The 21,885-nt window shown below is 41.0% G+C and overlaps 1 protein-coding gene and 1 pseudogene across 2 annotated transcripts; both read left to right on the top strand.

The window, feature by feature from the left end:
* The first annotated feature begins 180 nt into the window (after window positions 1–180).
* On the top strand, window positions 181–21,595 carry PPP2R3C (protein phosphatase 2 regulatory subunit B''gamma). Its single transcript, XM_080922625.1, has 13 exons — window positions 181–356; window positions 4,072–4,199; window positions 4,570–4,674; window positions 5,199–5,311; window positions 7,987–8,084; window positions 9,282–9,352; window positions 12,739–12,871; window positions 14,319–14,374; window positions 14,448–14,523; window positions 14,815–14,951; window positions 17,818–17,955; window positions 19,440–19,499; window positions 20,814–21,595. Exons 1-13 carry the CDS (start codon window positions 299–301, stop codon window positions 21,000–21,002), a joined length of 1,362 nt encoding a protein of 453 aa, XP_080778751.1. The 5' UTR covers window positions 181–298; the 3' UTR covers window positions 21,003–21,595.
* Window positions 9,806–10,122, top strand: LOC308420681 (cytochrome c, somatic-like; annotated as a pseudogene). The gene has a single exon. The product of its transcript is annotated as a cytochrome c, somatic-like (transcript).
* Window positions 21,596–21,885: the final 290 nt, after the last annotated feature.

Below are 21,885 nucleotides of genomic sequence, written 5' to 3'. Positions count from 1 at the left end.
TGCTGAGCTGGGACACCCCCTTAAGAAGGATAATTTTTTCATCTATTTTATGTCTGATTTTCGTCCCTGTTAACGTGATCGCCGTATCCGGAATAGCTAGAGCATCTTACCTTTTTTTTTTTTTTTTTTTTTTTTTTTTTGCTTTGTAGTAGCCAAGGCTTCCGCCCGAGCCCAAGATGGCGTACAGGCGTCCTTCTTAACTTCCTCTTGTCTTGGTGGCGTCTGACGTCGCAGCTGGTAGTGGGTGGAGCTGTTAAAAAAAACCGCAAATGTAGGGTCCTCTGAGCGGGAGTCAGCCATGGACTGGAAAGACGTGCTTCGCCGGCGGCTAGCGTCGCCCAACACGGATCCAAAGAGTGAGTTTGAGAGGGACCGCCCTCTAGATAGCCCGCCCCAGGCTAGAAGTGGCGGACAGGGTGTATAGGGTGGAGGAGAAAGTGAGAGCCGTACTTTTCGCGTCTGTTAAACTTCTCTGACAAAGGAGTCAGAGTGGAATGTGCTTTGGAGATCAACCGAGGGGTGACCCAAATTTCCCTGGTAAATGACCTGCTAGGAATGAAAGCATAACGGTGGCACCCGTTTTCCACAATCTTAGACTTACGAACCTTGGTTCAAACCTTCAATCTTACCAAGACCTATAATTCATCCTTATAGTTTTTTCCTCCCTAGAAACAGAGTCTTATGTACCGAGGCTAGGCTTGAATTATTTACCCTTTTTGTTCCTGCCTCCCGAGTGCCTGTCAACTTTTAACTCTCACTTCTCACTTAGCCCTCCATTTTAAATTTCATTAATCCGTTTTACATTGTTCGTTCCTTGGCCCTCACTTGTTTGCCAGTCTTGTTAAATCCTTCCAGTTCCACACCAACTCCCAGGCAGCTGCAGTTGGCTAAAGACAGACAAAACCTGGCTAGAGAGATGGCTCAGCCATTAAAGGCTAGACTCAAACCAAAAAGAAAACCCAAGCCCTGGTGCGTTATAAGCTACAGTATCTGTTTTGTTGCATCTGCTTTTCTACACTTAGTTCTTCTCATCTTCCCAAACCTCCAGTGTGTCCTTTCTATTGCTCACCTTGAATTGATGAGCTTAGTTTTCAAATCTATAATCTCAGAGAGGAAGTAGAAACACTTTACAAAGGAGAACCTCAACCGTTTCCAGTTACCATTTCTCTCAGGTCCCAGGTATATATCCTTACACCCAAAATTCACTTTTAAAAAGAATTGTCACTGGGCAGGGGTGGCACATGGCTTTAATCTCAGCACTTGGGAGGCAGAGGTAGGTGGATCTCTGAGATGGAGACCAGTGTGGTCTAAAGAGTTCCAGGACAGCCAGGGCTGCACAGAGAAACCCTGTCTCTAGGAAAGAACAGTATTGTGTATACTTGAATTTTCCCCCCACCCCCCGTCCCTCACTGCATTCCTTCTCCTATATTCACTATATTCAGTGTTTCCCTCTCACATACATTATTAACTTTGCTTTTTTTCTATCACTTCTATTGCCAGTAACAAACATGTAGTAGCCTGCATATATGTATGTGTTCCACTTTTGTGCATTGCCTGCTGAATGAAATGAGGACATGGTCTACATAGGGCTGAGGAAAAGTTTTTATTGTAGATATGAGGGAGTGTTCAGACTAGAGGAGTCCAGACTGAATCTGACCAGCAGAATAGACTGAGGCATGCAAGGGGAGTGGTGGGGGAAGGGCGGGCGGACAAGTGGACCAAGAGAAAGAGCAGAACCAAGGGACTGAGTAGCCAGCATGCCTGGGTTATATAGGATCAGAAGCTGAAGGAAGAAAAGCTGCACCCACTGGGGTGATTTAGGGTAGGGGGTGGGGTGAGAAGAGCTGGAAGAAGCCGTAGGAATTAGGTGATGCTGGGATCCTGCTTCTGCACTGATATATTAGTAAGCACCTCAGCTAGTCATTTGTCCCATGACACCTGCAAAGGTCAGAAGAAGGTATTGGATCCCCCGGAGCAGGAGTTGCACCTGGTTATGAGCTTCCATGTGGGTGCTGGGAAACAAACCAGAGCCCTCTACAAAAGCAACAAGTGCTCTTAATCTACTGAGTCTTCTCTCCAGTTCCCTTCCAAAGCTTGCTCTACTTCTCTTCACCGTTGATAGGAATAGTATATACAACTGGACCATGAGTATATAGCAAGCTGTCTAGATTGTGTGGATAATATTAATAGTTCACTCTTAAGGTTGTTGCTGTCAGTGTCGTTGTTCCCACGTGCTAAATGTCCTTTTTTCTTTTAAGATTTATTTATTTATTATGTGTATGAGTACACTGTAGCTGTCTTCAGACACACCAGAAGAGAGCATCAGATCCCATTACAGATGGTTGTGAGCCACCATGTGGTTGCTGGAATTTAACTCAGGACCTCTGGAAGAGTAGTCAGTGCTCTTAACTGCTGAGCCATCTCTCCAGCCCTGAAGGATATAGTCTTAAGGATAGCTCTTATCGGATTTTCTTAATTATTCTCATTAGCATATAAAAAGCTGGTATTTTTCCCAGCCTGGTGCATACTTGTAATTCCATCACTCTAGAGGCAGAAGCAGGAAGACCAGTGCAAGCTAAGCTAGTCTGCAAATGGTGAGTTCCAAGCCAGAGCTACTACTGATCACACCTTGTCTCAAAAGAAGTAAAGGAAAAACCAAGACAACAATAGCTCCTGCGTATGAGTTCCCTACTTCTAGCCGTGCCTTGGGGTTGTTTCCCTGATAGCAACGCTCAAAGACTTTGTAGTTTAAACTGTGTTTGTCTCTTATTCCTGCTTGAATGGCCTCTAGATAGCTAATTTATTGGTCCTTTCCAATTCCCATTTTATTTGCAAAAATTTGCAGTTTTCTCCAGTAGTACTAAGCCTTACTAAAGAAACTGACTTGGTCCAAGGTTAAAGGTTAATGTGACAGAGACAATAGAAATGTTGTGACTGGTGAAGTGCTGAGGAATCCCTAGGTCTTCTTGGGAAGAAAATGACACAGAAGAAATGGTGTTGAGATGATAGAATTGAAGAGTCCAGTGAGGCTGAAGTGATGCTCCGGCCCTGAGATTCTAACTGATCAGAGGGGTGTGTGAGAGAGCTTACACTTTCAGAGAGAACCTGCAGAAGAGACCTGTGATCTCGCTAGACATGGTAGCTCTCAGCTGTAATCCCAGTACTTGGTCGACTGAGACCAGAGTAACAGAGCAACAGAGTAAGACTCTGGTTTTTAAAAGAATAGAGAGGCTTGGGAATCTGGAGGCGCAGTGGTGCAGTGCTTGTGTGGTGAGCACACTGCCCAGGATTTGAACCTTGGGAAACATCTCCATAAATGTTTTCCTACATTCAGAAAAATGGCTCCATGAGAAAGTTATGTGTCAGCAGCAGGCAGGGGGTGATGATTGAGGACCACAGCAGGGCCGAGGGGAGAGAAGACAGCAGAGCACTGAGTTACACGACTCGGTCAAATGTCTTGTTTTTCTTAGTGAGGAGCTGTGGTCTCGAGGCTGAGATTTTTATGATTTGGGTTGTGCCTATTGCTTCCTTCTCCAGCTACAGTGTTCAATCCAGGACTCTGCAGTAAGTGCTCAGGTGTCTGTGGTGTTTTTAGTACTGAGACTTGAACCCAGAGCTCAGTATAGTAGGTGCTCAGGTGATTTCATTCTTGTTTCTGTGCTGGGCATTGAACGCAGGGCTTTGTACATGCTAGGTAAGCACTCTACCACTGAGCATCCTCCTGGCAGATACTTTTGATAGGTGAATTGAAACACTTCAAAGATCTTTAAGAGATTGTGACTTGAGGAAGAGGAGAGCATCACTGATGAGTACAAGTTTGGGAACATACAGATTCTAGTTGTACTTGTTTACTGTATACAGTTTAGCCATTGGTATAGGAGAGGCTGTATGTATAGTGGAAGGCAAGTTAGTATGTTCAGATTAGTATGTTCCATGTCTAAGCAACTGCTTTAAAGGCCTTTCTGCCACTGCAGATATGTTAACTGGAGTGCAACGTATAGGCTATCCTAAGTAAAAATAATACTTGATATATGTGCTTTTCTCATCTTACTTTTCTGCTGTTGTTACTAGGGAAAAAAAGCGAACAAGAATTAAAAGATGAAGAAATGGATTTATTTACCAAATACTACTCAGAATGGAAAGGAGGTAGAAAAAATACAAATGAATTCTATAAGACCATTCCTCGGTTTTATTACAGGGTAAGTATGCTAAGTGAGAGATTTCTGAGTCTGTTGATGAAATGTCATTTCAAAGGTGGGATCCAAAGCATATATTTTAAAAATAGAGGATTACATTGAACATTTTATATATGTTTACTACAGTTGATTCATCACTATGATAAAGTACTTTGAACCCATTAAAATCTTTGATTCAGTATAAAGTGATACAAGAAAGAGTCCTGCTCCCCCTTTTGTGATCTATAGGCTCTTTTAACTTTTATTATAGGTAGTAGTAGTAAGTATACCATTAGGTGATGTAGTTTCAACAGGCATGCTTGCTTTGCCCAGACTTTAAGCACGTCCTGTTTTATTTGATGTGAACATAAGGTGACTTTTTCAATGTGTTCAGTTGCCAGCTGAAGATGAAGTCTTACTACAGAAGTTGAGAGAGGAATCCAGAGCTGTCTTTCTACAGAGGAAAAGCAGAGAACTCCTAGATAATGAAGAATTACAGGTACGGGTGGAGTCAAAGTGGTTTAGGCATTACCCATTTATTTCTCTTACGTAAGTCCTGCAGGATGTTATTATGTGTCTTTGAATCATCCCTGCACAGTGGCTCTCTATCGGTATCTAAAGTGACAGAAGGACGTGGCCTGACTGCCAACGATGGTGCTGCTGTGGTTTTGCTTTTTCAGCCCCCATGCAATCCTAATGAGTAGTTAAGGTTTGGAGAACACTACAGTGTGGACCTCTGCAGAGCTTAGATCCTAGCCCTGCCATGGCATGGCTGTAGGCAGTGGACTTGGTACCTTTAATTCTCACTTGTGAGTAGAGAGAGCTGCCTACATTAGATAGTTGCATGGGCTAAAGGAACAATCTATTTTGAAAGCTTAAAACTTTAGTAGGCACAATGTTAGTTATTTTTACTAGTAATCAAAATAATAGGGCGTAAGTTTGTCTTAACTTTATTAGACAGAGTAATGCATTTACATTCTAAATCCATTGTTAACTTATCTTCATTTCCCTAATTCTCTTAAGAACTTATGGTTTTTGCTGGATAAACACCAGATACCACCTATGATTGGAGAGGAAGCAATGATCAATTATGAAAATTTTTTGAAGGTTGGTGAAAAGGCTGGACCAAAGTGCAAGTAAGAGTAATGTGATTTTAAAAGGACCATGTTGTTGTTGTGTTAGACATTTTAAAAAATCCACTTATTTTTATTTACACACACACACACACACAACTTAATCCCAGTACACCTGAGACTGGGGTTTTCAATTTAAAGAAATGTAATAAAACAGCAAGAAAACAAATGAAGTTAAGAACAATATTACCACGGGGTGTGGTGCACATACTCCTGCCCTCAGCACTCAGTAGGCAGAAGCAGGTGAATCTCTGTGACTTGGAATCTACCTTCTTCTACATAGGAATTTCTAGGCTAGCCAGAGCTAAGTATTAAGACCCCTCACAAAAGAGGGAGAAAGGATGGTAGGGTGAGTATAGGGCAAGGTGGAGGGGATACCAAATTGGGAATGATGGTATACACATGTCACTTGTCTTCTTACACTCTAGAGTCTGAGGCAGGAGGATTGTAAGTTTAAGGCTAGTTTGTGCTGCGCTGTGCTGTGCAGCAAGGTCCTGTCTCTGAGAAAAGAAGAAGCAAAATAAGATCATTTACTGATTCTGTGTCTTCATTTCTTTTTAAATTCCTTAGCAAAGATTTACTTTTTCCTATTTACAGTCTTTTAAATATAAAGAAAAATCAGATTGCTTACTATAAAGCCAGTTTTAGGACCACACAAAATGTTAAGCATAAATGACAAAATTAAACGCAGCTGTCTAGAGCTGTAGTGAGTAGAAGACAGTGGTGTCTACAGCAGAGAGCTGGCCACCTAAGGTGGTGTCTTCACAGCCGATGGGAGATGCATGCCCCAGAGCAGGAACTGTATAATGTGCAAACACCACAGTGGGCTTTTTGAATGTTGAGTGCTTAATGATGATTTATATACTTATATGGCCTTTATTCAATCCACATCCACTTAAGCATGTAATATTTTCTATTATGTGGTTATAATACCATAATCCTTTTAGATAAACTCTTTAACATAGTTTTGTAAATAACCTTTTAAATGCTACATACACCATGGCCAGTGTATTATACATCATGACTACTACATTCAATCGTTTATACTCTAATGGCCAAGGGAGATTTACTGTAAGATGCCTAGACATCAGTGTGACATACTCAGTAATTGATCCCATAGGTTGATTTACAGTCATGATTTTAGTGTATGTTCCTTTGTCTGTAGTTTAGACTAGAAATGTTTGTTTATAGAACACGGTGCTGCAGCCACCCCGGGAATGTTATGGCTCTTCTGTTAGCTATCACAAGCTCAGATGTGATTTCTATATGAACAGACTCAGAGCCAGTTCTCATCAAAAGTGATAGTAGTGGTTTTTAGGTGCCTTTAAAGACAGATTCCCAGTCCATAAGAGAGTAGCAGAAATGGAAGCAAAACCTTCAAAAAGTCTGCTGAGAAAAGATTTTTTTTTTTTTTTTTTTTTGTTGATTTGGCTTTGCTTGGCTTGGTTGGATTTGAATCAGGGTCTAGCTCTAGCCCAGGCTGACCTAAAATTCACTCTGTTGCCCAAGCTGGCCCCAAACACAGCACTTCTGTGCCTGAAGCTATGAGTGCTGGAATTAGAGCACCAGCTGTGTTGGACTCCAGGTACTGGTCCACATGCTGAGAGCAGCTGTACACGGCTAGGAAGGGGCTCCTTAGCTGGGGTAGTGCACTGCACACGTGTGCACCCACGCCTTTTATCCCAGCACTGGAAGGCAGAGGTGGGCAGATCTCGGGGAGTGCAAGGCTAGTCTGGTCCACATAGTGAGATTCTGTCCCAAAAACAACCAAAAAAGGAACTCTGGGTGAGGCGTGTTTTCTCATTGATCTGACTAATTTCATGTCCACCTGGAGTTTTCCTTCTAGATGCTTTGGGTTATTTCCTTCTACATATAACCTTCAGAGTGAGTGATGGTTTTAACCAGTGCTGTGTGTCTGTTTACGAAGTCCTGTTACTGCCTTGTACCTGTGATCGATGTGGGATGGCACAGCATCTTAGGGTTTCTATTGCTGTGATGAAACACCACGACCAAAAAGCAAGTTGGGGGAGAAAAGGGTTTATTCAACATAGATTTCCACATTGCTGTTCATCACCAAAGAAAGGCAGGACAGGAATTCAAGCAGGGCAGGAACCTGGAGGCAGGAGCTGACAAAAAGGACGTGGAGAAGTGCTGCTTACTGGCTTGCTTAGCCTGCAGAGCCATTGGAGCTGCTGTGTCCAGTTTCTGTAGTTTTCCAGCAGTGTCTGTTCCATGTCATCTTTATACACAGAAACAGCTAGAGTGCTGCTCTGATTCCATTAACCACCATTCCTAAGGTGTGATGGATAAGTCTCCAGCAACCCTACTAATTTTCCTCCTGCAACTTAGGACCCCACTCTACACAGTGGCACCTGAGGGCAGCTTTGCAGAGGGACCTGCGTCTTACTGAGGCTAGGCCAAGGGGCTGTCACACGGGCAGCTAAGCCCAGGCTTCAACTGGCAACAGTATGCATATATCTAGGTCTTTCATTCTTTGAAGAATGTAAAGACAATGCAAATATTTTTATATATATTTCAAATGTTAAGCTTTGAGGAGTCATTAATAGTCTCTAACTTTGATTTTTAGTTGTATTAATTCATGTTGTTAGTTATTTCTTATAGACACTGTTTTTATACTGTGCTTGTAGGCCATTTAATCTTTATTTCCTTTTTTTAAGGCAATTTTTTACTGCAAAAGTCTTTGCCAAACTCCTTCATACAGATTCGTATGGAAGAATTTCCATCATGCAGTTCTTTAACTACGTCATGCGAAAAGGTGATCATCGTGTGCGTTAGAGTAAGCTTTTGTCTGGGAATCAGCGAGACTTTGCTCTGTGCTTCTCTGTCCCTTCTTCCTTGCCTTTTCTTCTTCCTATTATGGTTCTCCTGGACACTAGACAGAGGTGTGACTTTTCTGTATTAAAATTGAACTCATTATTTATTCAAAAGTCCTGCGTACCCTAAGGAAGGTGGCAAAATAGAAATAGTAGAAATATTGTCTTGGTTTTTCTGGTCACACGAGTACTCTCCTCAAAGGGCTTTTCACTGTCAGCTCTGTCCTGTTGCCTGAGTTGATGTCTTAACAATGATGTGAGGGAGCAGATTTACACACGGGTCCAACACTGGACACCATGTTGCACAGTCTGTTTTGTGGTTTGTGGTAAAGTACTGAGACTCCTTAAGCCCACAGGGCTGGTTCTTGATCTGAGATCTTTGGCATCTAAGTAAGGAACCAGTTACCAATTGTAAGTGTCCTGAGAGAGGAACGGATTGAGAGAGAGCTGAACTCATCAATTGGCATGTTCCTGCACGGTCTAGGGACTGCTCTCTCAGTTGGAAACCTGAGCCGTCTGCAGCTGCCCTCTATCTGTCTGGTGTACTTTGAGCAGTAAAATCACGTTAATTCTTTTAAAAAGCCAAACAAGAGCGTTAATGGATAGTATGAAATAGTTTCAGTTTACTGGTAATTTCATTTCACACACCTGAAAGGATAGTCTCAAATCCACAACTGTGGTGGTGTTTTCAAGAAGCCTGTACTAACATATTGTGGAGTTGTTATGAATCTCCTAAGACTATATGGTCCTGCAGAATCTTACTGTGTACCGTTGTTAAGTAATAGACTGGCTGCAGTAATTAACCTCAGGAGGACAGACTTCACTGAAGACAATATTGTGCTAGCTCTCTCTGTTTGGTGGAACACCAAGTTTAATGTTTGGAAACCAGTATCCCCAAGGGCACCAGTTTTACTGTAATTGTAAACATGGCAGAGTTGTTGAAATCTGCCATTTCATGGCTTTTGGTTTTTTTTTTTGGCTTAAATGTCTTACAGGTCACTGATTACATAATGTGTTGAAATGGGGCTTTATGGAGTTCCCAAATTGGCTTACACTTCTAGTCTAGCACCTTACTCTTTTGTTTATGTGCTAAAGAACAGATCTTAGTATTTACTTGTAATTTTCTTGTTTATTGTCAGTTTGGCTACATCAGACAAGGATAGGACTCAGTTTATATGATGTTGCTGGGCAAGGATACCTTCGGGAATCAGTGAGTATTTATCTAAACTTAATAAACATAGACACCAGAATATTAACATTAATTACCACTGAGTAAGTTGTCATTGTAGGTAAGTAGTACTTTACTTGATTTTGTCTTAATGGTTTTTGTTTGCCTGGTTTTACCTTTGTAAACATGTTAACTTTAGTATATATTGACCACATAAATAGTCTTTAGGTTCTTTTTTTTCCAGCCTTTTAGAAAAAATGTTTTGATCTTTTTTAAAGGAAAATGAAGCTGAACATCATAGCATGTTTCTAAATCAGGTACATTAGAAGCTGAGGCAGGAGGATTGTTGGGAGTAGCTGAAGCTCCATATAGAGTTCCAGGTCAACCTGAGCTATATAACAAAACATTATCAATAAATTAATAGAAAGAGAGAGTGGGACGTCTGGCTAAGAGGCTGAATGGTTGTGCTGTTGACCAGCCCGGATCAAATTTAAAATGGGTGATGTTGAAAAAGGCAAGAAGATTTTTTGTTCAGAATGTGCCCAGTGCCACACTATGGAAAAGGGAGGCAAACAAAAGACTGGACCAAATCTCCATGGTCTGTATGGGCGAAGACAGGTCAGGCAGCTGGATTCTCTTACACAGATGCCAACAAGAACAAAGGCATCACCTGGGGAGAGGATACCCTGATGGAGTATTCGGAGAATCCCAAAAAGTACATCCCTGGGACAAAAATGATCTTTGCTGAAATTAAGAAGAAAGGAGAAAGGGCAGACCTAATAACTTATCTTAAAAAGGCTACAAATGAGTAATTTCACTGCCTTATTTATTATAAAACAAATGTCTCGTAACTTTTAATGTGTACCATAATTTAATTCATACACCAAATTCAGATCATGAATGGCTAACAATGTTTTTGTTAGACAGTTCTGATTTAAGTAAAACTGACTTGTGGTAATGTGAAAAAAAATTAACAGAATGGATCCAAACAGGTGTTAAAGCTGATTGACAAGTGAAGTGTGTCACCACACACTTGTAACCCTAGCTTAGGAGCCAGGGTACCAGGACTGTGACAAGTTTGCAACTAGCCTGCTTCATCTATAGAGTTCTAAGGTGGCTCGGGCTGTGTGGTGAGAAACTGTCTCCGAGATCCAAAAGAAAAGAAAGGAATTACTGAAGAAAAAAGGTTTTGTTTTTCCGTTTCTCGGTATGTGTGTGAGTGATACGTGTGTGGCATATGCACGGGCAGACATGGAGGCCTGAGGCTGAGTTCATGTCAGGAATCATCTTAATTCACCTTTCGTCTTAGTCACTGAGGTGGGCTCTTGGAATCAAACTCAGAGCACACTATATGGCTAGTTTGCTAGCCAGCTTGCTCTGGGATCTCTGGGTTGGTCTTCTAAGGCTGACATTGCAGGGGGGTCACCAGCATTCGGCATTTATGTAGGCTCTGGGGTCTGAACTCTGGTTCTCCCACTTGCAAAGCAAGTGCAGTAACCACTGAGCCATTTCTCTAGCCAGTCCCTCTAGGGACTAGAAAGAGAAGTAGTAGGGCTCACATGTGCCACCAAACACTTGAAGATTGAAGGACAGCTTCATGGAATTGGTTCTCTCTTTCCACCTGCACGTACGTGGGTTTTAGTTCTCACACTCAGGGCTTTGGGTTTGATAGCAAGTACTTTATGTGCTAAGTTAACCATCATCTCACCTCTGCAGCTCTTGGATATTCTCATATGTGCATTCTTTTATTATCTTGAAAAAGACCAGGGGAAAAGCTCATGTGGCTTTGTTTTTACCCACAGGTTTAGAGGGACATAAGCTACCAAGAGGATATTTGCTTCCTATTAGGTGTGCATTTTATTAGGTCAGATTATGAATGGAATTAAAACCTCATGATCAGAATGGCTATGCTACTTACATATTTTTGGCAGTAATCTAAATTGTGTGTGTGTGTGTGTGTGTGTGTGTGTGCGCACTTATATTTTTTCTCTAATATGGAACCTCTTATAGAGCTTAAGGGAGAAGGTATGTTGGCATAAATATCAGCTACTGAGTTAACTATTCAAATATTTGTCTAATCATCATTTTGTCCCTTCCAAGGACACTATATAGTTCTTGTCCTTTAAGAGTCAGACCAACATTGTAGCAAAGGGCTCTTGCCTCCGCCTGTCTCTGTAGAAATTGGAAGCCAATTTGGTTTGAACAAAAGCTAAAGTGGCAGATGAGGTCAGAGTAGATAGTGGCCACATATTGAGCCTTTTAGGCTGTAGTGAGTTTAGATTTTATTATTAGATTCTGAAGAAGCCAGTGAAAGTCTGAATGTATTGTCAGGGTTTTGTATTTATAGTTTGTGTGTGAATGTGTGGAGGTCCGAGAACATCTGGCAGGAGTTTGTTCTGTGTGTCATGTGGGACCTGGGAATTGAGTTCACATCATCAGGCTTGGCTACTGTCAGTGCCTTTACCCACGAAACCATCGTGCCTGTCTGTGTGTCAGTTCTGCAGAGGGACCTGGGTGCATTTTGGGAGACTGTAAGAGCATAGAATGGAAATAATAGGCGGCTGTCAGCTGAAAAATGATAGCTGCCAAGAAGACTGGTGAAGAAGCTAGAAGTAAACCTGGACATGCTGGCTCACACACGTTAAGCTCACACTTAGGAGGCCACAACAAGAGAGTACTCAACAAATTTGAGGCCAGCCTGAGTTACACAGTGAGACATTATCTCACCGCCCCATACGCCCTCAAAAGCTAAAAATAGATCCATCCAGTATACATTTTGGACAATCTACCTTCATCTCTACCACACTAAAAAGAAAGGAAGGAAAAAAGGGGGAAGAGGAAAAGAAAGGAAAAATGGATGAAATCACACTGCCTTTCTGTTAACTTGGATGTCTGGTGTAAGGAATGGAACACAGGGAAAGAAAATATAGAAACAAAAGTTGAGTCCTAAATTTTCTTCTGATAACGTCAGGTGGGGAAGGGAAGAAAGCCCATGCAGGCCCTGAGAAGCTGGGAAGAGCTCATTTTAGACACCCAGTTTGAGTGCCCATTCTTTTATGAGCTTAGAGTCTCTGATCTACCAGGCATATGCTAAAATAGTTAGAGTAAATACAAAGTTGTTAAAACAAATGTAAAATACCACCAGAGACTTGTATTTGTTAATTTGGGTTTTGTAACCTTTGTAGCCAGCTTGGACTTGAACTTGCAGTGATCCTCCTGCCTCTGCCTCCTCCCATATATTGGGAATAGAGGTATGTGACAAAGTTTTAAACTTGGTGTCCTAATATTGTGTCTTTTGCTGTAATAAAATGCTCCAACCAAAGCAATCTTAAGGGAGAAAGGGTTTTATTTGGCTTACAATTCCAGCTTCCAGTCTGTCATCGGAGAAGTAAGGCAAGCCATTTACCACCGTTTTGTTTTGTTTCCAGGACCTAGAGAACTACATACTGGAACTCATCCCGACTTTGCCACAGTTAGATGGGCTGGAAAAGTCCTTTTACTCTTTTTATGTTTGTACAGCAGTTAGGAAGTTCTTCTTCTTTTTGGATCCTCTAAGGACAGGTAAAAATTTTATCTAATTTAAATATTGGGATATTTGTTGATACTATCTTAGTATTAGACAAATTTCAACAATTTCTCTTTGTTTTTAAAGTCAGTGGCAAAATCTGACAAATCTGAGAGAGTGGGCAAGTGTACAAGCCCACATGCTTTCCTTTCTATAAAGAGCTTCCAGAATATTCTTGCATTGACTGTAGCCAGCTGTACAGTGGTGGGATGTCACCTACTATTTCAGTGCTGTACAGAGACACCATGACTGTGGCAACTCTTTAAAGGAAAAGATTTAACTGGTGCTTACAGGTTCAGAGGTTTGTGTGGTCCATTGTTATCGTGGTGGGAAGCATAGAGACATGGAGGCAGACGTGGTGCTTAGAGGTAGCTGCAAGTCTTAAATCTGGATCCACAGGCAGCAGGAAGAAAGAGAGACTGGGCTTTGACTTTATCATTTGAAACCTCAACCTCTCCCAACCACCAGTGACCCACTTCCTAAATATGGCCACACCTCCTAATCCCTGTCAAGTAGCACCATTTCCTAATGGCCAAGCATTCAATTATATGAGCCTACAGGGGACATTTCTATTCAAACCACAACACCTACCTTCTTAAGAATTTCCCTAACACTGGGCATGGTGGTGTAACTTTAATCCCAGCACTCAGGAGGCAGAGGCAGGTGGTTCTCTGAGTTTAAGGCCAGCCTGGTCTACATGGTGAGTTCCAGGGCAGTCAGGGCTACACGGTGTGACCTGGGAGACCCATTGCTGTTACTTCTTCCAGTTCTACAGAGCCACACACAATTACATGGTCATGACATACTGGGCAACTGCTCTCTTCTTTATGAAAAAGTTTGTATTGGGAAGTCATTTATCTATAATGTATTCTTTTCCTTTTTTTGAGTGGATACTCAAATCCCCAATTTTTTAGTTAGTTATATACTTTTAATTAATTAGTGAGACAGTGTTTATAGCCCAGGCTGGCCTTCATTTGCTTTTTTCTCCTGAGTGTCTGGATTTAAAGGAGTGTGTCACTACACTTGGCGAAAAGAAAGTTGGAAAGCAGGGCACTTAGCCTTCAACTGCTGAGTTATAAGCCTCATCCCCTCGGTACCAGTACTGTCCCCCCTTCGAAAAGTATGACTTAACCTTTTGTAGATTTTAATAACATTTTAGTAGGAATTTGCTGCTTAGCGTCTTGTAGTTGGAGTCATGGAGTAGATGTGTCATTTTGTGGGTTGTTGGGGTTTGTTTTGTCTTTTTGTAGTTTGGAATGGTTTTGTTTTACTTGGCTTTTATGTGTGATATTTTTCCAGTGTTTTTGTTCTGTAACGAGATATAAGGAACCTAAGAACTAGTCTAGCTGTTTTAAAATCAACTATAAGATTGCTTTGTGAAGTAATAACATCTTTTAAAAACATTGTTCTCAAAATGAAATTGTGTTTTATTATTTTTTTAAGGGAAGATCAAAATTCAAGATATTTTAGCATGCAGCTTCCTAGATGATTTACTGGAGGTAAATATTTTTTGAACTAAATTTTATCACATGATAATTGCTCTTTTCTAATTATATTTTTATGTTTCTTTAGCTAAGAGATGAGGAATTGTCCAAAGAAAGTCAAGAAACAAATTGGTTTTCTGCTCCTTCTGCCCTGAGGGTCTATGGTAAGCTCTGGTTTCTCCAGCTGTGATTCCCTGTGGGTGGGTGTCCAGAGCACTGCTGTATCCACAGGCTGCCTGCTTCACACCAGCGGGCTCCCAGTAAGAGTCAGTGCTGCCGTCTAACGTGGATAGTTACTGTGTTTTGTTTCAGTAGAACAATGTAGTCTGATCCTTTTCATTAGCTGAGAACAGCAGCTATTGTCTTATTTTGTGATCACAGGAGTGATTTGGTTTTACTGAATTCATTAGTCATCTTTCAATATCATTTTGTGTTTCTATTATCTTTTTTGCAAGGTCAGTATTTGAATCTTGACAAAGATCACAATGGCATGCTAAGTAAAGAAGAGCTCTCCCGGTACGGAACAGCAACCATGACCAATGTCTTCTTAGACCGTGTTTTCCAGGAGTGTCTCACGTACGATGGAGAAATGGTAGTTACTGAAATCTGCTGAGTTTACACTTTTAGGCTCCTACAATTTCATAAGCTGTTTTCCCAATATAAACCCTGCTGACATTGAACATGATCTGTAGCCAAGTCTGATGTTGAGCACTTGATCCTCCTGCCATGCCGTCCCAAATGCCGATAGGAAATCCTGTAAACCATTTCTGTATAAATTGGTCTGACATAGACCACACATGCTATCAATTAAATCAGACCCGTTGCCTTAATGAGTTGAGACAGAGGCTACTCTGTTGCACAGGCTGGCTAGAACTTACTGTGTGCTCACTCCTGCTGTCTCCTAAGTTCTGGGGTTCCAGGTGACAGCTACCACAGCCAGCCAGAGTCAGTGGATTACTGTGTCTGCATCAGTGGCTGAAGATAACTAACAGGTAGTTGTCCTTTTCCCTCTCAAAATACATGGACCTCTAGTTCCACTCAGCTTTAGAACTTACATTTTAGATTACACAGGTATAATAAAGAGGTTGAGGTTTTGTTAAATATTCCCTTTAATTTTTTCAAAACTTGAAGAAGAAAATTACTTTTCTGAGGAGGGGAGAGTGTAGGTCTGGCTGGCCTTTAACTCACTATGTCAGTCTAGCCTCGAACTTGGCTCTGCCTCCCAGGTGCTGGGTTTTAAGGTAGATACCACTACCACTATGCCTAGCACGATTTCTTTTTTCCTTTTGAAATCTTACTCTGTAGCCTTCACTGACCTGGAAATCAGAGATCCATCTGCCTCTGAGTGCTGAGATTAAAGTTGCACCACACCCAGCTTTGAGAAGAAAAATTGTAAATAGCATTTTAAAGCTCACTATTCTTGCTATTAAAAACATGTGGAAGTCCAGCTTATAATTCTAATACGTGGGGGATGGAGGTAAGAGGATCATGAGTTCAAGGTCAGTCTGAACTGTACCATAACCTGTTTTAAAAAACAATAACCAAAGCCCACGGAATAAATCTTGAGGGCTAGGAAAGGTGATGCACACCAACAACCCCAGGACAGAAACATGGGGCAGAAGAGTTTTAAATCTTAATTCAGATGGACTACAGACTATAGAGCAGTGGTTCAAGACCGTCAGAGAACAGCTACTTGCAGTATGGTTCATAACAGCAGCAAAATTACAGTTATGAGGTGGTAATGAAAATGTTATGGTTGGATGTTGCCACAACATGAGGAACTGCATTAAAGGGTGGTGGCAGCATTAGGTAGGTTGAGCACTAGAATCAAAACAAACTGAGAAATGTAGTAGAGACATCATTTTCCCAGCAGCAAAGGAAGAGTGACTGCAGGACTCCTGACATAGACGGCTGGTGAGTAGCAGATCAGCAGTAAGTGCAGGGGTTAAGCCTTGATGAAGCTCAGTCTCCTTACCTCATGGTTTGTTTTGCTTTTTAAAGGCAGGGTTCTGTCTCTGAAGCTGGCCTCCATGTTAGGATTACAGGTGTGCTCTGCCATGCCGTTTACTCTTTGCTGAGGGTTTAGTCCAGGGCTGCTTTGTGGGTTCAGGGTACCCACAACTGTAACAACTGAACTAAATCCTCATGCTACTTCCTTAATTTCTTTATGCTACAATTTTATGCAAAATTATTCTTTATCATATCCTACAAAATCCTTTTCAAGAATGTGAATTCTCTTCCTGTCCTTATTATATAAGACAAATATTCTTCCAGGCCTGGTGGCTCGTATCAGTAATGCAGCACTCAGGAGTAAGACATAAGCTCTTGAGTTTGAAGCTAGCCTGAGCCACATAGTGAGTTCTAGGTGACTGTGACATAGTGAGTGGGACTCTTTCAACAAGAAAAATTAATAAAAACAAATTAACACATAATCTACAAGTATCCCCTTTACAAGGGACTAACAATCTGTTCTTTTCATATGTTTCTAGTTTCATATTTTTAAACTTTTCTGTATGTGTGTGTGCGAGTTTATATGCCTGTGTGAGTACAACGTGAAAGTTGACATCCTCAGAAAGGCTGTCCACCTTGGGACAGGGGTCTCTGGTTGGCTGGGAGGCACTAATTAGGTTAGACTGGCTGGCCACCAAACCCTTAGCATCTTCATCTCTGTCTCAACAGCTCAAGTGCATGCCACCATCCTGGACATTTTTACATGGGACTGTATTTGAACTCAGGTCCTCACTACCTGAACCACCTCGTTCTATTGAAAGTCTTTTTATTTCTTTTATTTTGGAGAAATAATCTTGCAGGCCCATGCTGGCTTCAACTCTTATCCCCCTGCTTCAGCTTTCCAGGGGCTGGGTTACAGGCATATGCCACCAAGCTCAGACCTGATTCTGTAGACTAGTTCCAGAACCCATTTTGGAATCGGGATCCACAGATGCTCCAATGTACTTGCATCCTTAGGCTACTTGTAATCCCTAATACAATACATATGCTGTGTAATTAATTTGTACTGTGTTGTCTAAGTACCGACAGGGAAATCTATGATGCGTGAGAATTAACACTTTTTCCCAAATATTTTCAACCCACAGTCGATGTGATCCACAGACGTGGAGTGCTCTCCGAATAGCAATTTAAATAGACTGACGTCCATTCTAGAGAATAGATTCTTCAGAGAAGTGACACTGAGACGGAGACATAAAACAGCTTAATCCCTGTCCTGACAATTTCATAGTATAACAGGGGAAAATTATAGTTTAAGCAAATCTCAAAGAGAATGAGCTGGGTCTCAAAACTGCTCTACAGAGCGGTGCCTACTCAGTTCCCAGAAGTCAGCACTAAACACATTAATAGATTTATTTCATATTTTTAAAACAGGTTGAATTTGCCATCTGTGATTACAAAATAACTTCATCTCAGCAAATACTCAAGACTGTCTAATGCTCTCTCTGTAGGACTATAAGACCTACCTGGACTTCGTTCTTGCCTTAGAAAACAGAAAGGAGCCCGCAGCTCTGCAGTACATTTTCAAACTGCTGGACATTGAGAACAAGGGATACCTGAATGTCTTTTCCCTTAATTATTTCTTTAGGGTAAGATTTCTTAAACTTGGTTTTAAATGATGTACTGACAGCTTTACCTAACTTGTTTTTATGTAAATCAAGTCTGTTTGTTTTTTCCTTCTATTTTTAGGAAATATGTAATGAAAAAGTAAAAGCTGCTTTTGTTAGCTTTTTCAGTATTTTCTTTGGAAACAAATGTGCATGGTTTAGCCAGCCTTTGGAGATGAGATCTCTCCTGTGCTTTTGGTCATCAGTAACAGAAGTAAATACCTGGCTCCTTTCCAGGGAAATTTTAGACATTAGTTTAGTTGCTTTAAGAAAATATTTTTCAATTTCTTTTAGATTTATGTATATGAGAGTTTGCCTGCATTTATGTGTGGGCATCATGTTAAGTACCTGGTGCCTAGGAGGTCCAAGGAAGGTATCCCATCCCCTAAAGCTGGATCCTCTCCGAGAGAAACAAGTGCTCTTAACCACTGAGCCATCTCTCCAGCCCCAGAACTGTGTGCTGCATTTCAGTGTGCAACAGATTTGAAGTACGTACTGGATCCTAGAATAATGGGAGATGATTGTACATGATAGGCATTCAGCACCAGCAAATGCAAATATGAATGTCTGCTTGGTCCTGCAGTTCCTTAGTTTGACTGAAAACACCTTTTACTGTGGAATAGTTTTGTAGTGTTTACTGTACCACATTTTCATAGCTAGTTTTTCCCCCATAATACTCAATGAAATGCAATGTGTATAGCACTATCACAGTGATAAGGCTGAGCCTGGATGCTAAGGTCCGTTATCTAACTGATTGTGCTCCTAATTCTGGATCCTCCTGCCTCTCGAGAGCTAGAATTACAGATGTGTGCTACTGTGCTGGGCTTTGGTTTTAAAGGGGGAAGTCTGGGTAGTCTAGCTGTTCTTTCCTAAGTAGCGGTAGTGGATAGAGGAAGAAAAGCTGCCGTGGGGCTGGAGAAACGGTTCATGGTGAAGATGAGAGCACTGGCTGCTCTTGCAGGGGACTCAGTTCCTAGCACACAGTGTGGCTCACACCCACTGTAACTCCAGGTCCAGGAGATCTTTCTAACCTCCTTGGTTACTAAGCACACATGTAGTACACATACATATATGTAGGCAAAATACTTGTATACAGTTACATTTAAGTTTAAAAAACCAAATGTGTGAAAGCATAAGCATTGTGAAAACCGGGAGAAGCTGGTTATAACAGTAGTTGCTAAGGTCATGCTGGGGGCCCGCCTGAGGCCGGAGCTCATTCCAGTGTAGTAACAGCCATCTGCAGTCTTTACCCCAAGTTCTCAGTTGCTAAAGTGTAAACATAGAAAAAGTCCATGGTTCTGCTCAGGCAACTGTGGGCCGTCAGGAAGACGGGCAGGCACAGCGACACAGAGAAGCTGCTGACTTACACACAGCGTGGGACTGGACAGGAACTCTGGGCTGAGAAGGGCATTATGGATTTTATGAATTAAATGTTTTATTTACAGACTTATTTCCATTAAATACAGGCCATACAAGAACTAATGAAAATCCATGGACAGGATCCTGTTTCATTTCAAGATGTCAAGGTTGTTACCCTTATGTTTACCTATATTACTGTCAGATAATATAGCCACAATTATACTAAATACTGCTGTATCCAATTTTATATGAAAGTGATTTATGACGTATAAAACACTATTCCAAATCAGTTTTTTGTTTTTTTTTTTTTTTGCTGATACTTGTTCTGAACTGTGACTTAAATCATCACAAATGGAGACAAATTTGGACTTACCATTTGATGAAGTTGGTAATTTCATTTTCAGTCTTATGTTCTCACGAAGACATTTTATTTGAAAAGCGTCATTTAGCTTGCATCTTTTAGCTGTCCTTTTCACTGTAAACCCAACCTTCAACTGGAAGACTATTTAGATTCAAGCTGGCTCCTTTTTAGTTTGCTGCTTGAAAGAGCCTGCATAATTTGATCTATTAAACTTAAAGAGACACTCATCTTTCAGTATGAAAATCACCATTATTTAAGGCCAGAAAGATGGCAAAGCATGCAAAAGAGTCAGACTGCATTTTATTCCCAGCACTCGTGTAAGGTATATTCTGGGCTGCTCACAAACATCTGTAACTCCAACTCCAGGGGATCTAATACCCTCTACTGGCCTCTCTGTGCACTAGCATGCATGTGGGAGCATGAGTGAGTGTGTGTGTGTGTGTGTGTGTGTGTGTGTGTGTGTGTGCGCGCGAGCGCGCGCGCTCGCGCGCGTGCACACGCACACACACACACATAGATCTAGAAGACTACCATCATTTGAACACATGGTATTTAGTCAGCAGTCTCACCAGTTAGGAAAAATCATACAGTAGGATCTTTTTGGGTCAAGTTGACTTGAAAACATAATAAAAGATCCTGGCCAATTTTGACCAAGAATAAGCCTGAAGGACTGTTTTGATATACACAAATGGGGAAATTTCAAACTTTGTAACAAGAATTTGAGAACCAGCACTTTAATCTTCAATCAACCTAGAAAATAATGTACACTTTAAAGGTTTATATTTTATGAACCTGAGTTACTCTAGGTCTTTTTAAATAGCAACTTTAAATGCTATTAAAAGTTCTAGAGTCATTTTACTACAAAAGATTAGAAAACATGAGTTGATGCGTTTTAGTATGAGCTTAGATTAAACTGAGCCTGTTTTCTTCATCTATAAAATAAACGATAGTTATTCAACTAAAGAATTGCCCAAGAAAATTCTGTGGTTAGAGATACTTATCAGATGGAAAAGAGAAACTGCAATAAAATTTTGTACAATAATTCAAATGTCTACCCTGAATTTTACAGCACTGATAGAAGTTACTTCAACCAGCTTTCAAATCTTTTTTTCTCTTACAGGATGAAATCTTTGACATGGTCAAACCTAAGGATCCTTTGAAAATCTCACTTCAGGATTTAATCAACAGTAATCAAGGAGACACAGTCACTACCATTCTAATTGATCTCAATGGCTTCTGGACCTATGAGAACAGAGAAGCCCTTGTTGCAAATGACAACGAGAACTCTGCAGATCTTGATGATACATGATCTCTGCAATAGGCTTTCTTCATAAAGATGCCTGAATGCTGCATGCAAAACCTTTGAATCAGAATCCTTTAAAACATAAATAAAACTCATCACGTGCCTGTACAACACAGCAAGAATCTTGCTTACTAGAGTTTTGGTTGCAGATGGAACAATTTGAAATAGGGCCAACTATTGGGTTTTGTCTGATGGTTTTTTTATGAAGTGGTAAGTTCTAGTTCTGTTTAGCTCAGAAATGGAAAGTTGGATTTGCTGTAGTTAGCTGTTGAGTTTATTCATGTAGGATTACAATATTTGTTCTTTAAGAATGATGGGGACGGCAGACTTCCCATCAGAGAAGCACCACTGCGTTTCTGGATTCAGAAGCTTTGGATGTGACTTTTGAGATATGGTCTCACTGTGTAACTCTGACTGGCCTGGACTTGCTCTGTGGACCAAGTTGGCCTTGAACTCAGAGAGACATCAGCCTCTGCCTCCCAAGTGCTAAGGTTAAAGGTGAGCGCCACTACGCCTAACTTGTTTGCTTTTTGTTTCTTGTGTGTGTGCACCAGAGCACACATAGAGGTCAGCAGACATTCTTTGCTTTCCCTGTGTAGGGTCTAGAGGTCAAATTCAGATTCTCAGGCTCCCCAGCAAGCACTTGTACCCAGAGTCCTTTTGCCCTCCAAGGTTTCTTATAAATATGGTGTTTCCAAAGAAAGTATTCAAGCAAATATTTTGTTTCATTAAACTCATCAGATTGTGTGAGATTTTTGTCTAGGTCTATTAACTATTTACAAAACTAACTTTTGTTAAAAGAGTTTGTTAGAGAATTTACTAATTCAGCATACTAACTCGTGATTATGCCTCTTTGTTATTGTTTGTTTGCTGTTAAGGGTCTTGATAT

Source organism: Micromys minutus (genome assembly GCF_963924665.1).
Source record: "Micromys minutus genome assembly, chromosome: 1".
Lineage (NCBI taxonomy): Eukaryota > Metazoa > Chordata > Mammalia > Rodentia > Muridae > Micromys > Micromys minutus.
Note: the sequence above shows the minus strand (reverse complement) of the source record. Positions and strands in the feature narration are given on the sequence as shown.